General features: G+C 41.4%; 1 protein-coding gene across 37 annotated transcripts in view; it reads right to left on the bottom strand.

Annotated features, from left to right (window-relative positions):
• Positions 1-17,371, bottom strand: part of PIAS2 (protein inhibitor of activated STAT 2) — a 181,550-nt gene that overhangs the window by 95,832 nt on the left and 68,347 nt on the right. For all 37 annotated transcript variants that reach the window (XR_013525878.1, XR_013525879.1, XR_013525880.1 and 34 more), the window contains 2 exons: positions 4,098-4,148; positions 3,903-3,993 (listed from right to left, as the gene is read on the bottom strand). Coding sequence is in view for 29 of the 37 variants with exons in the window: in XM_035270958.3 (XP_035126849.1) it covers positions 3,903-3,993; positions 4,098-4,148 (142 nt within the window). In the remaining 8 variants the exon portion in view is untranslated. The remainder of the gene's footprint in view (positions 1-3,902; positions 3,994-4,097; positions 4,149-17,371) is intronic.

Below are 17,371 nucleotides of genomic sequence, written 5' to 3' on the forward strand. Positions count from 1 at the left end.
ATAGCTACACAGGTTTTACAGACATTTCTCACAAATTGTTCAAAAGAAAAATAATTCAGCTTCTTAAAATAACTCCCTAAGCAAAGAGGGCTTTTTTCTTTCCTGCCCATTAAAAACATAAAATGTTCTCATCTGGCTGTCAGTCTGTACACTGGCAGCCCTTGGAGTCAAAGATGGGGGATGGTCTCTTCGGCAGCTTCTTGTCTGTCCACGCTGCATGTCACCATCCCACAAGCCCTGCTATGAGCTGCTGTCTTCCTTCCACCAAGGGAAGCTGGAAAACGAATGCATGAAGGTATTTTGTAAAACTCATCATCTTGATGTAGGCAAAAAAAGCACATATGCTGCTTGCATCACTATTTGATCCTTAACAGTCTAGGGACATGTTACCATTTTCAAAATAATACCATTTCCCATTCCTATGTTTACTTTGTACATGCAGCAGAGCGGTCAACTGCCATGGGTCCGTAAAGACTGGATATTACGGTAATATCATACATACAAGGACTTCCTCCAGGACACAGACAAATGCAACCATATTCAGAACTCTAATGGGCAATTCATAACGGTTTCAAGCTTATCCCTCCAGGATTCATGGTTCAATACATCAGGATCATGGGCAAGGAACACCTATCAAACTTATTTTGTGGCTTGTTGATCCTTCTTAAAACTGAAACAAAGTCCCCAAGGCTCTCCATGGTGGCAAGAGTTCAATAAACTCCTATAGGCCCACAGGAGCTTTCTTCTGAGGCCTAGGCAAACTCATGTAATTCTTAAAACATGCAGAATCTTGTTTAACATTAATAAAGACTCCATATTTCATTACTCCAATCAATAGCAATTGTGGATCAAGAGGTGGTTTAAGATGTCTTCCATCAGATGCATGTGAATTTCTTTCAGCTGGTCTATAGGACTTTACCGGGCTAGAGGAAAAAGGCTATTTGGGAAAGGCAGCCATCTGATTTTCTTTGGGATGGCTCTATCAGGGTCAGGCAAGTCCTCCCCACTGCCTTCTGTTTTTGAAATATGTCTTTGCCTTTCTCTCAGTGCTTCATTTCTTTTCCTCTTTCACAACTGCCCATGGAGCAGCTGCTGCAGGACCCTGGCTCCAGGGATGTCAGACTCATCAGATAAAGGGTGCTTTATATAATAGTCAACATGTTCACAAATAGCCTAATACAAGTAAATCAAAGGTTAGTGGGTGCTTTGGGACAGAAATCAGCAGCAAGTGAGTAACAGTGCCCCAGAGGAAGTACTCAATTGCCTAATTTTCTCTCCCTCAAAAGAACTGAGAGTGACAAACTCCAAGTCATCAGCAGTGGTGCCATAGACCTCCTACAGGAAGGTATCATCCCAAAATGTGACACTGACAGGTCCATTTGCATATTCTGTGTAACTTCTATGTTTACACATCTGTAGCCACCATATTTTCCATAGCAATGCCAAAGAGTTAAGGCACAACCTCACACATTTCAGACACAGCTCGCATCACTGGCACAGTCACATGATGATACAGGATAAGTAAGTCTCCGAGGTGAGTCCACAGACACCAAAAAGCTCTCCATAGTCTTATCTTTCATCATAGATAATGGGAGGGGCAAATAGCAATGAGCGTCAAAGATCAAAGATCTTAGCAGCCAGGTGCAGTGGCTCACCCCTGTAATCCCAACACCTTGAGAGACTAAGGTAGGTGGATTGCTTGAGCCCAGGAATTCAAGACCAGCCTGGGCAACACGGCGAAACCCTGTCTCCACAAAAATAAGCCAGGCACATTGTAGTCCTAGCTACTAAAAGAGATAGGAGAATCGCTTGAGCCTAGGAAGCTGAGGCTGCAGAGTAAGCCAAGATTGCACCACTGTACTGCAGCCTGGGCAACAGACTGAGAGCCTTTCTTTTTTTTTTTTTTTAAAGAAAAAAGAAAAGGAAATCTTAGCACATCCAGGGCAAAGAAAAATGGATCTGAAAAGTCCATGAGACAGATGCACAGGGTTGTGCTGTAATCTCTGATTTTGCCAGGCTTTCTTTCCCACACATGTGGTTACCCACTGGTATCTTTCAGCTCCAAGTAGGGCTGCTTATTCCCTTGGTTCAGATCTTTGTGCCAACTATTCAAATAAAAGATAGCTGCCAGGCGCAGTGGCTCACACCTGTAATCTGAGCACTTTGGGAGGCTGAGGTGGACGAATCATGAGGTCAGGAGTTTGAGATCAGCTAGCCAATACGGTGAAGCTCTGTCTCTTCTAAAAATATAAAAATTAGCTGTGTTTGGTGGCTACTCAGGAGGCTAAGGCAGGAGAATTGCTTGAACCCGGGAGGTGGAGTTGCAGTGAGCCAAAATCACACCACTGCCCTCCAGCCTGGGTGACAGAGCAAGACTCCATGGGGGGGCCGGGGCTGCACAGGGGAAAGAGCTCCTGAGAATCTTGTTGCTAGTAGCTGGAAACCTGAGAGACTAAATGTCCCACCTGGGTAAACAGGTCTGGGCCATATAAGCAATCCTCCCTGGCCATACCTACTGAGACTCTGCAATTACTCTTCACTCCCAGACTGTCTCAACGGATTTCAGTCTCACACGTATCTTTCAAAAAGAGTCAGTCAGTGATGCAGTGTTGCTCAAGCCCTGTAAAATTCACAAAGCAAGTATTTTCTCAGGTCTCTAAGTCCACAGACTGTGTATGAGACTCCTGACAACCAAGAGAAGTCAGATCCCTCTGTCTACAAGACAAGAGTGCCTGGTCATGGCTTTCTTCACTTTGAGGCTCAATTCTGATCACTTGGCTCTGTAGAGCCCAGAGTCCTAGACCATATATACTGTCTGACTTGCTTAGCTACTCATGCGTATTGCTCATATATTAATCCAGAGCCCAGTCTCGTGTTCAGCAGGGATATTAAACACCTTCCCCATTTTCTCAATAGTTGCACAAGTGTCAGCTTTGGTGAAATGACAACTGGGCATAGTGGTGGGATCACTGCTCTCTTAGAGATTCAGTTACAGTAAATATACCTCCAATTTTGTAGTGCTTGACAAACATGTCATGTACTATTTTTTTTATTATGGCTTTGCTGGCCATCCATGGAATGGTACCTAATTTAGTAATGTATTCAAGGCCTCAATGGAAACCAATATATAGTATAGTTCTACATTTATTATTTTATTATTCTAAGACTTGACTAACAAGATTCAAAGAATCAAAAGCCATCTATTAGGCCAGAAACAGGCTATATACAACCACACTGTATATATCCTAGGTGCTGAAGCCCATATACTGCCTCTCTGCTTAAAAGGGTTGTCAACCAACTATCATTGCACCCACCCACCACCACAAGTGAATGCATCATCAAGGCCCAAGCTGGGAATTCTTGATTTCTATAGTCAACCACTCTCAGCAGCTTCTGCTTTCCCCATGTCACCCAGAGGCCAAGCCCAGCTAATTCAGATATCCCACACATGCTATCCTGTACATGAAACTGCCCAAGTCCTCCCCTTCAACTATGCTGTTTGATATGTTCCCAAGAGTGTTTCACAGCATTGATTTGTTACGCAAGATGCTGCTCCAGGTTCTAGCCAGATGCAGTAGTGCACAACTGTTTAGTCTCCACTACTTAGGAGGCTGAGGTAGGAGGACTGCTTGAGCCCAGAGGTTCAAATCAAGCCTGGAGAACACAGCAGGACCCTGTCTCTTTAATTAAAAAAAAAAAAAAGATATTCCAGGCTCATCTCCTTCAGACCTGAAATAAGCCATTTATTATTTATCCAAGTAACCATGGATCACTGTAGTGGAAAACAGCATTTAATCTGGATGCTAAAACTGTTCATTAGTATTCAGTTGTCACTGTTTCTAGGCCTTGTCAGTGTTTATATTAAACTTATATGCAAATCTGGTGAATAAAAAGCAACTTACAGGCAAAGGAAATAGCTTCCCATTTACTTTTATACATAGACTATTTGGATAGTTATCTTCTTGAGGGCAACTTGTTTCTGCCAGGCAAAGTCTGTATTAATAAAAGAAAAAAGTATTCTTAAATAGTGTGCTCAAACATTCATATGTGTTTTAAAATTCAGCAAGCACAAAATTAAGAGAAAATTTCAAACTCACCTCAACTGAACTTGTACTGTATAATCTCTCCTACCACCTGGCAAAAAATCCCTGTTGGAAAGAGAAAAAAACATGGGTTACAAAAGTACAATGAGAATTCTCAGAACGGTCTCACTAGGAAAAAAAAGAAAAACCATTATTTTTATTTTTCTTATTCCCTAAAAGATGAACAATAGACTGCCAATAATACAAGCCTTAATCAAAACACTGTAATGATGACAAACCTGATTTGCTTAACTTCTAGCCACATCTTTATGGCAATTTTAAGGTATTTTCAATGCACCGGAACTTTGAAGATGCAATATTTATTTCACAGACATCAAACTTGACTAACATGCAAGGAAGCAGCCTAGGTTCTGAAAGAGTTTTAATAAATCTATTTGCTTAGCGCATTCTAATCACTTGAAGACTTTTTTTAAAATATAAAGACCTGTTCACTAGATTTTCTTATTGATCTCAAGTACAGCCTAAGAATTAGTAGTTTTTATAGCTACTAGGGGGATTCTAATATAGACCCAGGATAAAGAATTAGTGCCTAGAATCTCAGCATCTCCATACCATCCAACTTCATAATTATGTATCCAATTAAAGGTAGAAAACCTCTTACAATTTCTAGATGATAATCTAATGGTGCCATATAAAATATATTTCAGACTGAACCCTCCAAACTCTTGCCATGCAACAAGGAGTCCACGGGGAAGCAGCATTATTTTTCCCTAGGAGATTGTTAGAAATGCAGACTCTCAGGCCCCATCCTAGACTATAGTATTAGAAACTGCATGTAGGGCCGGATGTGGTGTCTCACACCTATAATCCCAGCCCTTTGGGAGGCCAAGGCGGGCAGATTACTTGAGGTCGGGAGTTCGAGACCAGCCTAACCAACATGGAGAAACCCCATTTCTACTAAAAATACAAAATTAGTCAGGCGTGGTGGCACATGCTTATAATCCCAGCTACTTGGGAGGCTGAGGCAGAAGAATTGAACCCAGAAGGTGGAAGTGGCAGTGAGCCAAGATCGCGCCACTACACTCCAGCCTGGGCAACAAGAGTGAAACTCCGTCTCAAAAAAAAAAAAAGAATAGAATTAGAATCGGCATGTTAACAAGATACTCAGGTAACATGTATACAAATTACAGTTTTAAGAAGTATCATCCTTACCCATTGTCATAAATCTCATCAGAGAGAAGATCTTTAGAGTGTAGTCCCTTCTTGAGAAGCCTGGAGTACCCTGAACCCTCATGGTGCTCTAACTGGGCCAGTATTCTCACTGTTCCCAATCCTCTAGCTCCACTGGAAGGCAGTACAGCACAGCAGTGACAACTGCCTTAAGTTCTACAATCCCAAACCACACATCACACAAATCACATAACCATTCTGTGCCTCCGTTTCTACATCTGTTAAAGATGGAAAATTACTGCACCAACATCATCAAGTTGCTGTGACAATTAAACATGTCAACAACACATGTCAAGTGCCTAAATATAAGATGTGCTCAACAAATGGAAGCAGCTGGCTGCTGTGACTGTTTCCACTCCTCCCACTATTCTCCTTACCAAGAGCAGGCTTCTCAAATGGCTATTCAAAACATCCGAATATCCTAGACAATACTGACCTCTTCTGAGCAACCCATTATCACTCCACTCATTCAAATCAAGAAACATTTCATATTCTGAGCGCTGGAACTTCAAAGACAAATAAAACATAGTATTTGTTTCAAATGATTTATATGCTAAGTAGGTAACAGACATACAACACCTAAACTAAAATATGGTAAGTGGTACAGTACATTATGAAAAGTAAGTGCTATAGAAAAAGGGAAAATTTTTGTCTTCAAAGTTCAAGTCTGTTATCACAATTAGTCCAATCTAACTAGAAAACAGGGTTTTCACAGCAGTGGTTCTGCCTACTTCTGCTTAGTGGCTCCACTAAGAACAGGAGTAACTGTGGGTATCTAGTGCGGTGATTCCCAACAAAAAGGAAAGGCTGAGGATCCACCAGAGATAGAGACCAGAAACTTAGATGGGAAACATGATTTGAAGAAGGAGAAATGACAAGAGATGAGCCTAGGAAGATGGACAGGAGCATAAAGGGTTTTGAACAGCTCACTAAAGATTTATACTTCATTCTGGCAAGGGAAATTAATATAAACTGGGAAAAGCAATGTGCTAAATATCTTCATAAACATTATGAATCACGACCAAGGCATCTTCTGACATTCATTTTCTGCCAATCACTGTTCTCAGAACTTTTACATATTGATCCATCAGATATAAAAGAAGCATTTACTATATGCTAGGTACTATAATGGGTTTTAAGATGATAAAAAATTAGTAACAGATGCTGCTTTCATCAAGAAGGTTGCAAATGCAAGCAGTGAAATAAATGCAATGATGCCATAATAGAACGTGAGTACATGGCACAGTAAAAGACAAGGACACATTGAGGGAAATCTGGAAAGGCACCACAGGGTAGGTATGACTTGAAGTGGCCCTTGAAACATGACTCAAGATGCTTGCCAGGCACAGTATGGAGAAAGAAGACAGGCAAAGGTGCAGAGATGTGAAGCAGCAGAGTTAACCTAGGAAACACAAATGGGAAAGCCTAGTTAGAATACAAGTTGTTAGAGAAGAGTAACAAGAGATAAGATGATTTGAAAAAAAGAGCAGAGCACGATGTTGAAAAGAACTGCCAGGCGATGGATTGTGGACTTCATGAGGTACCATTAGAGTGTGTTTAAAGCATCAAAGAGAAAAAACTAAATGGCGTTTAGAAAGATCATATGGTCAGGTGGGAGATGAAAAATGAGGAGACCATTACAACTGAATAGGCAAAACCATACAATTGAATAGGCAAAAACAAAAGCTTGAAGCTGGGTGCACTGGCTCAATCCCAACACTTAGGAAGGCTCAGGTAGGTGGAGTTCAGGACCAGCCTGGGCAACACAGCGAGACCCTGCCTACATAAAAAAATAGAAAAATTAGCCAGGCGTTGTGACACGTGCCTATGGTCCCAGCAAGTCAAGAGGCTACGGTGAGAGAATCAATTGAACCTGGACATTAAAAGGCTGTAGTTAGCCTTGATTGTGGCACTGCACTTCAGCCTGAGTGACAGAGCAAGACCCTGGCTCAAAAAATAATAATAGTAATTTAAAATGAAGGCTTGAAAGCTATTAAACATAAATATAACTGAGTGATATTTACACATAAAAAATAGTAGGACTCAATGAATAACTAGATATGAGAAGGCAGGATAAGGGAAGGGGAGTTTCTACGATGGTGTCTAGGTTTTAGAATACTGCAACTGAAGAGATGGCAGCGCTACTCACCAGGACAAGAAGAGGCAGAGCAAGTTACAGCATCAGTCTCCCAAACCACCCAGTGAGGTGATGATCCTTATTCCAATTTTACACGCTGAGTAAGCGAGGTTTAGTCACCTGCCTAGGGGCATATGGACCTAAGTGGTTGGTTCAGAATTCACTTTCTACTTAGTATTACTCTAAAGACCACACTAGCTCCCTCAAAGGTAGAGTTACATTGCTGTGTTTTCAATATTCAGAATGGCACAGAACAATCAGTGAAGCACAGCAAACTGACAGGATGTGGTAAATGAAGAGTGGGCTATCAAAGAGGCCTCTCTCCAGGCAGATTCCAATGCCATTAGTGAAACGCGGAATACAGAAGAAAATACACCAAGCAAAAAATCTCCTTGAGGCCAGTTTGTTCTTCAACTTTGCATCTTTGGTTCCTGGAATACAGTCTGGTCCACAGCAGACAGTCAATAAATATGTGCTGAATGAATGAATAAATAAGAACAAAAGACAAGCAGGCTTGAAGGAAGGCAAGTTCAATTTTAGATGTGTTGTGCTTGAGGAGAGACACTGAAAAAGGTGTCTGGAGGGCGGTGTTGGTAATTTTGCAGCCACCATTAAAAAAAAAAAAAAGAGCACATTCATGAATATTACCAGAGAGTAGCAAGAAGAGAATCCCAGACTGATTCCTGAAAATGGGTACAAGAAGTAAATGTGAGGAACTGAGAGAGCATAGTTAAAAATAAACTAGTACAAAATGGAAGGAGCAGTACTGAAGCCAAAAAGAGAACTGAATCCAATGTTCAGTCTTTGCAAGATATAACAGAAAGAACAAAAAAACCTGGACAAGAATGTCAAGAATGTAGTCAAGCCTCTAGTCTAGATCTTACTACCACTACAGGCAAATGGGAGGAGCTAGAAACACAGCAGTGGTTCTCAAGTTGGCTGCATAATGGAAACCTGGGAAACTTTAAAAACCACTCATGTTTGGGTTCAATCCTGAGATTCTAATTTAACTGATGTGGGATAAAACCTGAGTATGTGAAGTTCCTAAAGCTCCCTAGCTAATGCTAATATGCAGCAAAGTTTGAGAACCATGGGGACAGAGGTAGTTAAATGACACAAGAAGCAATCATCTGAATCCAGAATGTACAATATGTTAGAGTCAAAAAAATCACTTCTTTTTGGAAAGTAGACAGCGTTATAAAATAAAGTCTAATGAGAGAAACCAGGGCTCCTTAGAGAACTGATCAATTCCACAGTGTGGCAGACATAACACAAGATACACCTGGAGTGTCTTTCAGTGCAAGAAATTAAAGAGTGCTCAAAGTAGGTTTCAGGGAGAGAGGTGTATCAAAAAAGCATACGAACCAACCTGAAAGAACTTCTAATAGCCAAAGATAGAACAATTTGAGCAATAAAATTACTATAACATTGGAATATAACCCATAGAACACTTAGGAGTCCATGCTGTTATAAATGAATAAAAAGGCTGGGCATGGTGGCTCATATCTGTAAAACCAATACACTGGGAGACAGAGGTGGGAAGATTACTTAAGCCCAGGTGTCTGAGTTTACCCTGGGTAATACAGTGAGACCTCATCTCTACAAAAAATGTAAAATTTAGCCACCTGTGGTGTTGCACATCTATAGTCCAAGCTTCTTGGGGGATGGGAGGATCGCTTGACCATAGGAGTTCAAGGCTGCAACAAGCCATGATCACCACCACTGCATTCCAGCCTGGGCAACAGAGCAAGACCTTGTCTCAAAAGCAAAAAAAAGAAAACAAAAATAGGTCAGGCACAGTATGCCACACCTGTAATCCTAACACTTTGGGAGGCTGAAGCAGGCAGATCACCTGAGGTCAGGAGTTCAAGACCAGCCTGGCCTGCATGGAGAAACCCAGTCTCTACTAAAAATTCAAAAATCAGCCCAGGTGTGGTGAAGAATCACTTGAACCTGGGAGGCAGAGGTTAGAGTGAGCCAAGATCATGCCACTGCACTCCAGCCTGTGTGACAGAGTGAGACTTTGTCTCTAAATAAATAAATAAATAAATCCATGAATGAATGAAAAGGACACAGCTCCTCCTTGTAAAAATAAAATAACCCTAATGTAAAAAAGATTAAGGACAACAGAAAATCATCACTGGAGCACAAGAATGTTTTTTGTCAAAGTAATTGCTAAAGGAAAGATTCATGAGTGAACATGAAATTAATCCACAAAAGTCTGAAGAAAAACAGAATACTAGGTGCCTCATTTCAAAGTATCGCCACAAAATATTTATCATTAACAAAGGCAAAAACAGCAACTTTACAGTGCAGATACCTGGCAACTAGTATCAGCCAAGTGATCAAGGTTAACATCACCAAAAATAAGATATCAATATTATATTGCCTAATATGGTACCCTGAGAAGGGCACATAACTTGAGGTATTCTTGACAAAAATGCACATAAGACAATGAAAAACTAAGAAACTATAAAAGAGTAGAATAACATAACAATTAAATGTGATTTGGGATTGTATCTAGAAACAGAAGATGTTCACTAGGTGAAAGACTGGTGAAAATGTATACAGTCTGCAGTTAATACTACTGTACCAATGTTGATTTCATGGTTGTGATCCTTGTACCAGGGTGATGTAAGATTTAATATTAGGGTAAACTAAGATGAAGAATATATGTACTATTTTTATAATTTTTATCTAAATAAACATTACTATAAAATATAAAGTTTTTAGGCCAGGCACAGCAGCTCACACCTGGAATCCCAACACTTTGGGAAGCCAAGGTGGGAGGATCAAAAGGTCAGGAGTTCAAGACCAGAGTGGAAAACATGGTGAAACCCCATCTCTACTAAAAATACAAAAATTAGCCAGGCATGATGGCACATGCCTGTAATCCCAGCTACTCAGGAGGCTGAGGCAGGAGAATCACTTGAACCCAGGAGGCAGAGGTTGCAGTGAGCCAAGACTGCACCACTGCACTCCAGCCTGGGTGACAGAGCAAGAATCTGTCTCAAAAAAAAAAAGGAGTTTTAAAAATCTTAGGAGACATAAAAGTCAAAAGCAATAATGGGCCTTGTCTGAATATTAATAATTTGAATATGGGCTGGATATTATTTTATATTAAATAATTGTATGATCATCAGAGATGCATCTTAAAGTATTTATAGGTGATATTATACGACATCTGTGACTTGCTTTAAAATACTTCAGAAAAAAGCAGAAGAAAGTCAGATACAGACTGACAAAATGTTGATAATTACTGAAGCTAGGTAGTGGGTGCCAAATGTTTACCTTCATTTACTGAGAGGAAGAATTTTACTATTTGATCATACAACTCTGAAAAGGTTGTGGTTTATATATACACATGTATGCATGTGATCTTTTTATGGATTTTTTTTTCCCCTTATGGAGGGAGGACTGCAAACAACACTACTTTCTTAAGACTTAAAAACAACGTTTTTTAAGCCAACACAACAGCTCACACCTGTCAATCCCAACACCTGGGGAAGCTGATACAGGAGCCAATACAGTGATGGTTGAACAACAGTGTGAATATGCCAGTATTCACAAGACCCTCTCTCAAAATAAGAGAATATGACTTTTATGTCTCCTAAGATTTTTTTTTAACTTTTTTTTTTTTTTTGAGACAGATTCTTGCTCTATCACCTAGGCTAGAGTGCAGTGGCGCAATCTCAGCTCACTGCAACCTGGGATTGAGCCCATGAGTTTGTTTGTGACCAGCCCACGGAACATGGCAAGGCCTGGTCTCTACAAAAATAAAAACAAAAAATTAGCCAAGTATTGTGGCGTACACCTGCAGTACCAGCTACTCAAGACCCTCTCACAAAATAAAAAATTAAAAAATTATATTAAGGTTAAATACACATAAGATAAAAGTTACCATAACCATTTGTAAGTTTACATATTTGTGGCATTAGGCATATTCACACTGTTGTTCAACCATCACTAACATCCATCTCCAGAACATGATAAAATTTTTATTTATTTATTTATTTATTTTGGAAAGGAATCTTGCTCTGTCACCCAGGTTGGAGCGCAGTGGTGTGATCTTGACTCACTGCAACCTCGCCTCCCAGGTTCAAGCGATTCTTCTGCTTCAGCTGGGACTACAGACTTGTGCCACCATGTCCAGCTAATTTTTGTAGTTTTAGTAGAGAAGGGGTTTCACCATATTGGCCAGGCTGGTCTCCCAAAGTGGTGGGAATTACAGGCATGAACCACCGTGCCCAGCCAATAAAATTTTTTTAATTCAAAATAATACCCAGGTGCAATGGTTCATGCCTGTAATCCCAGCACTTTGGGAGGCCAAGACAGGCAGATTACTTGAGCTCAAGAGTCGGAGACCAGCCTGGTCAATACAGTGAAACCCCGTCTCTACCAAAAATATAAAAAATGAGCCAGGTGTGGTGGTGTGTACACGTAATCTCAGCTATTCGGGAGGCTAAGGCAGGAGAATTGCTTGAAAAAAGGATCGTACCACTGCACTCCCGTCTGGGTGACAGCGAGACTCTTTCTCAAAAATAATAATTACTATTATTATTACTATTATTTAAATTCTAGTCATTTCTTTATTGACTTGTTAATACATTCACATAGTTAGAACTTTAAAAAGATACATAAAAGGACAGAAAGAGAAAAGACTCCTCCTAACTGTCTCCAGCCTCCCAGCTCCTTTCCAGAAGCAGCTAATCTAGGCCAAGTGTAGTGGCTCATGCCTGTAATCCCAGTACTTTGGGAGGCTGAAGCAGGCAGATCACCTGAGGGCAGGAATTCGAAATCAGCCTAGCCAACATGGCAAAACCCCATCTCTACTAAAAATACAAAAACTAGCTGGGTATGGTGGCATGCATCTACAGTCCCAGCTACTAGGGAGGCTGAGGCAGGACAGTCACTTGAACTTGGGAGGCAGAGGTTGCCATAAGCTGAGATCATGCGGCAGCACTTCAGCCTGAGCAACAGAGTGAGACTCCATCTCAAAAAGAGAAAGAGAAACAAAACCAAAACAAAACAAAACAAAAAAGCAAGACAGAAGCAGCTAATCTTAATACACTTAAGGATTTTGATACACTTAACCAAATTCTGCATACACACACACATATTCACAAACACACACCTTTTTAAGGCAACAGAGCCTTAAAAACATTCACTTAAAAATATGTATCTCTAAATATCTACTTACTCTCTTCCTTCAAAAGCCCACATAACACTCCAATGAAGCTTTCCCAGATCACCAAGATTAACAGTGACCCCCCTCCCCCTCCCTCTCCCCCTCCCCCTCCCCCTCCCTCTCCCCCTCCCCCTCCCCCTCCTCCTCCTATAAATCAGCTCTGATTTGTCATTACTGAATTGGCTCTTTTCATATGACACCAAGACTTCAAGCAACTTGTAAAAAGGGATCATGCCATATGACACAGTACCCTGTGCCTAAAAAACACTTGCTAAATGTTGATCTAAAGAAAGGGAAACAAAACTAAAGACCAATGACATAGTTTTTGGACATAGAACACATTGGGAACAGTTTCTCTTCAAAGGGGTTCACCCCCTTGTCCTTTATTCTATTTTATAAGTAATCTTTACTGTCTTTAACATGCCCAGGCATGCCTCCATCCACCAAGCTTGTAGCCTATCCACATTGCCTTGCTTTAAGTTGGTAGGTACAAGCAATATACTTCCTGGTTCTTTGTCCTATTCTAAATGCTAAATGTAACCAATAGAGATCAGTTTACATTGTAGGGTCCCCAATTAACGGGGAGGGGGGGAGCACACAGAAACAGGGATAGTTTTTAAGAATAAAATCCCTGCCTTCCTTTGCTGGGTGTGCTCTTGCCACTACTCTGTATGCAAGAAGCACCACTCTGCAGAGGTAAATTGTCTCGCTGAGAAAACTTTTTGCCTGGGTGCTCGTTTCCTTTGCAACTCAAAGCTCTTATTTCCAACAATTTGGGGGCTCGTCCAGTATCCCATTCTCCTCCAGGGAGGGGTCTCCAATAATCTCTCATAGACAATCAAGAAGAATAGCAAAGTCAAGCCATGTTAGGTAAGTCTGAAGCAGAAAGTGTATAAATTCAAGAGGGGGAAAATTGTTGGGAACAAGCAGCTTCTCTTCAAAGGGTTTCACTCCTTGTCCTTCATTCTATTTTGTAAGTAATCTTTCCTGACTTTAACATGCCCAGGCATGCATCCAACCACCAAGTTTGTAGCCAACCCATACCACCTAATTTTAAGTTGGTAGGTACAAACAATAAACTTCCTGGTTCTTTGTCCTATTCTAAATGCTGAATCTAGCCTATTGGGAACAGTTAGATTGTACAATCTGACCTCAATGAACGGTCCAACCCCAATTAACAGGGGGAGGATACAAAAACAGGAATAGCATTAGGAATAAAAACCCCTGCTTTTCCTTTGTTGGGTGTGCTCTTGCCACTGCGCTGTATGCAAGAAGCACCCTTCTCCAAAAGTAAATTGCCTTGATGAGAAAACTTTTTGCCTGAGTGCTTGTTTCCTTTGGGAATCCAAGCTCTTATTCCAAAAAATATGATTTCTCATTTGTTCTATTTTATTTGTGTATTTATTTGGTAGTTGGTTTATTACTATCCCAAAGATTGCTGTAAGCCAGTCTATCTATGTACTATGCTTTGGGACTTTACAGAGTCAGATTACAAAATTGTTGAGATATGTAATTTTAATAAAAGTGATGTGATTAGGCAAAGAATCTAAAGCTGGGTCCCAGAGTCTTCCACGTAACAGTGCATCTTCAAGAAGGCAGGTGTTCAAAGCAGCTGCATGATCCATAAATCTGGATCTGCCATCTTGGGAGACTGACAATTCACATGATCATCTATTAACAATTCTGAGGCACTGCGAAAGGAGGAGCAGCAACATGGCAGCTTAGGGAGCTGGTGACCCTCTGGATGCTAAGTGTGTAGAGGACCCGTTTGTTCAGCATTAACCACCCAACTCAGGAGAAGCTGACACCTGTGCAAGTGCAATTCATGCAGCAGGTGCGGCGTGCCCAGTGACAGAAGGCCCTACCACAGAAGTCAACCTGGAATATCATGACCCGATTTCCCAGGAGCATTTGCTAGGTGAGCTAGAAGAAAATGCCAAAGCTGCCTGAGCCCGAGCTCTGGCGAGGGCTTCAGGACCCTAATCTGGATGAGTATTGGACATCTCCAACCTGCTGGAGCCCCTTCACGTGGAAGATGATGCCCCATGATCCTGTAGAAATTGAATCCTGCTCACAACATTGTTGGCCTTCCTATTAACCTTAGACCATGACTGAGCCCAAGAAACCAGAGACTTATCCATTTGGCCACCGTCAAAAGAACAGAAGTTTGAACATCGCACACTTGCCGTGTACAGTGACTGAGCCCTTATAATTTGTTTCCTTGTTTGAGAGGTGTGCATGTGACCTTGGGTTTTCCCAAAGTTTCTGACTTTGTGGTTTAGCCCCTTCACCTTTCCAGGGATGCAACTGTTATGGGATTAAGCTCTGTGCAGTGTTAGAGCCTAAAGTGGAATAGAGTCAAGTTGAGAATAATAAACTGAATCATCTCTGCTGGAAAAAAAAAAAAAAGATTGTAAAAGGTCCAGCTGTAAATAACTTAGGTAATTATGGGAAGGCACAGTGGCTCATGCCTATAAATCGAGCACTCTGGGAGGCCAAGGAAGGCAGATCACTTGAGGCCAGGAATTCAAGACCAGCCTGGCTAAAATGGCGAATCCACATCTCTACTAAAAAGACAAAAATTAGCCAGGTGTGGTAGCTCGTGCCTGTAGTCCTAGCTACTCAAGAGGCGAGGCAGGAGAATCCCTGGAACCCAGGAAGTAGATGATGCAGTGAGCCTAAATCACACCACTGCACTCACTCCAGCCTAGACTACAGAGCAAAGCTCTGTCTTGGGGAAAAAAAAGAATTTATGTAATTAAGTAAAGAATTTTCCAAACTTACTTAACTGCAAAAATCTTATTTTTAAAAAGTTCTTAACATTTCCAAGAGTGTTCTAATGAATAGCTGAAAAAGAAGTAAAGACCTCTAATGTACTCAATTCCTCACCACGCCTGGCTAATTGTTTTATATTTTTAGTAGAGATGGGGTTTCATCACATTGAGCAGGTTGGTCTGGAACTCCTGAATTCCAGTAATCTACCCACCTCAAGCCTCCCAAAGTGCTGAGATTACAGGCATGAGCCACAACTGGACTTCTTTTTAAATATTTTTAATTGGAAAGTTGTATGCTACAGGTTTCCTTTCTTCTTACATCTCTTAATTCAACTGCTCTTTACAAATGGTCTACCAATACTCTTCATAATTGTTTTCATATTTCTACTAATTTTTTGGTCAGGATGACTATACAGCTCTATTTCCCCAAAACTGCCTCAGTTTATGTTCATATCCCAGAATAATTATTAGTAATGTTTACTTTCACTCTCAAAAATGCCCCAGTTTGAAATGCTAAAGTTTATGGACACCCTATCTTTGGGCTGTTATTATAAATTCTTTTTATATTGCTTTACCTGGAATAATTTTTTTTTTTTTGAGACAGGGTCTCACTCTGTCACCCAGTCTGCAGTGCTGTAACACAATCACAGTTCACTGCAGCCTCCCAGGCTCAAGTGATTCTCCCATCTCAGGTTCCTGAGTAGGTAAGACTCATTTTTTATTTCTTGTAGAGACAGGGTTTCGCCATATTGCCCAGGCTGGTGTGAACTCCTGGGTTCAAGTGATCCTGCCACCTCCCAAAGTGCTAGGATTACAGGCATGAGCCACCATGCCCAGCCCTGGAATAAGTTTTTCATTTAAAAAAAGTATCTTTTAGGCCAACTGACCGTGCCATGGACGGCATGGTAACCTCTGTTTATTTTTTTTTCTTCTTCACTGTCCCAGTTGGAGGTAACCTCTGTGACCTGCACATACACTCCAGATGAGTTCCTGGAACTAGAAAGTCTGAAGTAACTGGAAAACCACAAAAGGAGAAGTAATGATCAACCCCCACAGTGCCTAATTAACTTTGAGACATTCTTCTATTGTTCCTTAATCCCACCTCAACTGATTTAAAGCAACTGGACTTTGTAACCCACCTTGGTCAACCTCCTGACTCCATACCCTATGACTCACTCCCAGCTTGCAAAAACTGCCCTGAACTGTAACTTTCCACTGCCTACCCCAAACCTATAAAACCAACTCTTACCCCACCGCCCTGCACTGACTCTCTTGTCAGACTCAGCCTGCCCACACCCAGAGCACAATTTTAACATTTGGTGCCAAAATCTGGGATGGGGGAACTCCTTTGGGAGACCAAACCCCCTGTCCCTGTTCTCCTTGTGCTCTCTCCATGAAGAGACCTACCTATGACCTAGGTTCATCAGGCCAGCCCACAGACCCACTCACCATCTTCACATCAGGTAAGCGGTTTGCCTCAACTCTTCTTTAGCCCTTCTCGCTACCTGTCAATCTTCATCTCCTTTCAGTTTCATTTTCCTCTCCCTTTCAGTGGAGAGAAGAAAGACAGGACTTTCTGGGAGGTTCATGACTGGAAAAAATCCTGCATAGGTCATGGAACCAGGAAGACAGTCTTCCCTCAGTGACTGATCATTGCGGAGACATCTGCTCTGGTCATTCATTTGCACTCGAGGGTGATGGATCAACAAGGGGGACGCCCCCTTTGACTGATTCACCCCAGGTACAGACCAAGGTTTAGTCTGGGACGCCTGCTAAGCTGCTTGGTGGCACATTCACTTTTCCTGTCTCCACCATTCTTCTTAAACTATGGGCAACCCCCTGCCTGCCATTCCTCCCTCCTCTCCCTTAGCCTGCACTCTAAGAAAACCTCAAACCTCTCTGGCTATCACCTGACCTAAAACCAGAGTCTTATTTTCTTCTGCAATACTAGTTGGCCACTGTTTGGAAAACTCTGCCCCTACCGCAAAATCTCTCTCTC

Source organism: Callithrix jacchus, chromosome 13 (assembly GCF_049354715.1).
Source record: "Callithrix jacchus isolate 240 chromosome 13, calJac240_pri, whole genome shotgun sequence".
NCBI classification, from domain to species: domain Eukaryota; kingdom Metazoa; phylum Chordata; class Mammalia; order Primates; family Cebidae; genus Callithrix; species Callithrix jacchus.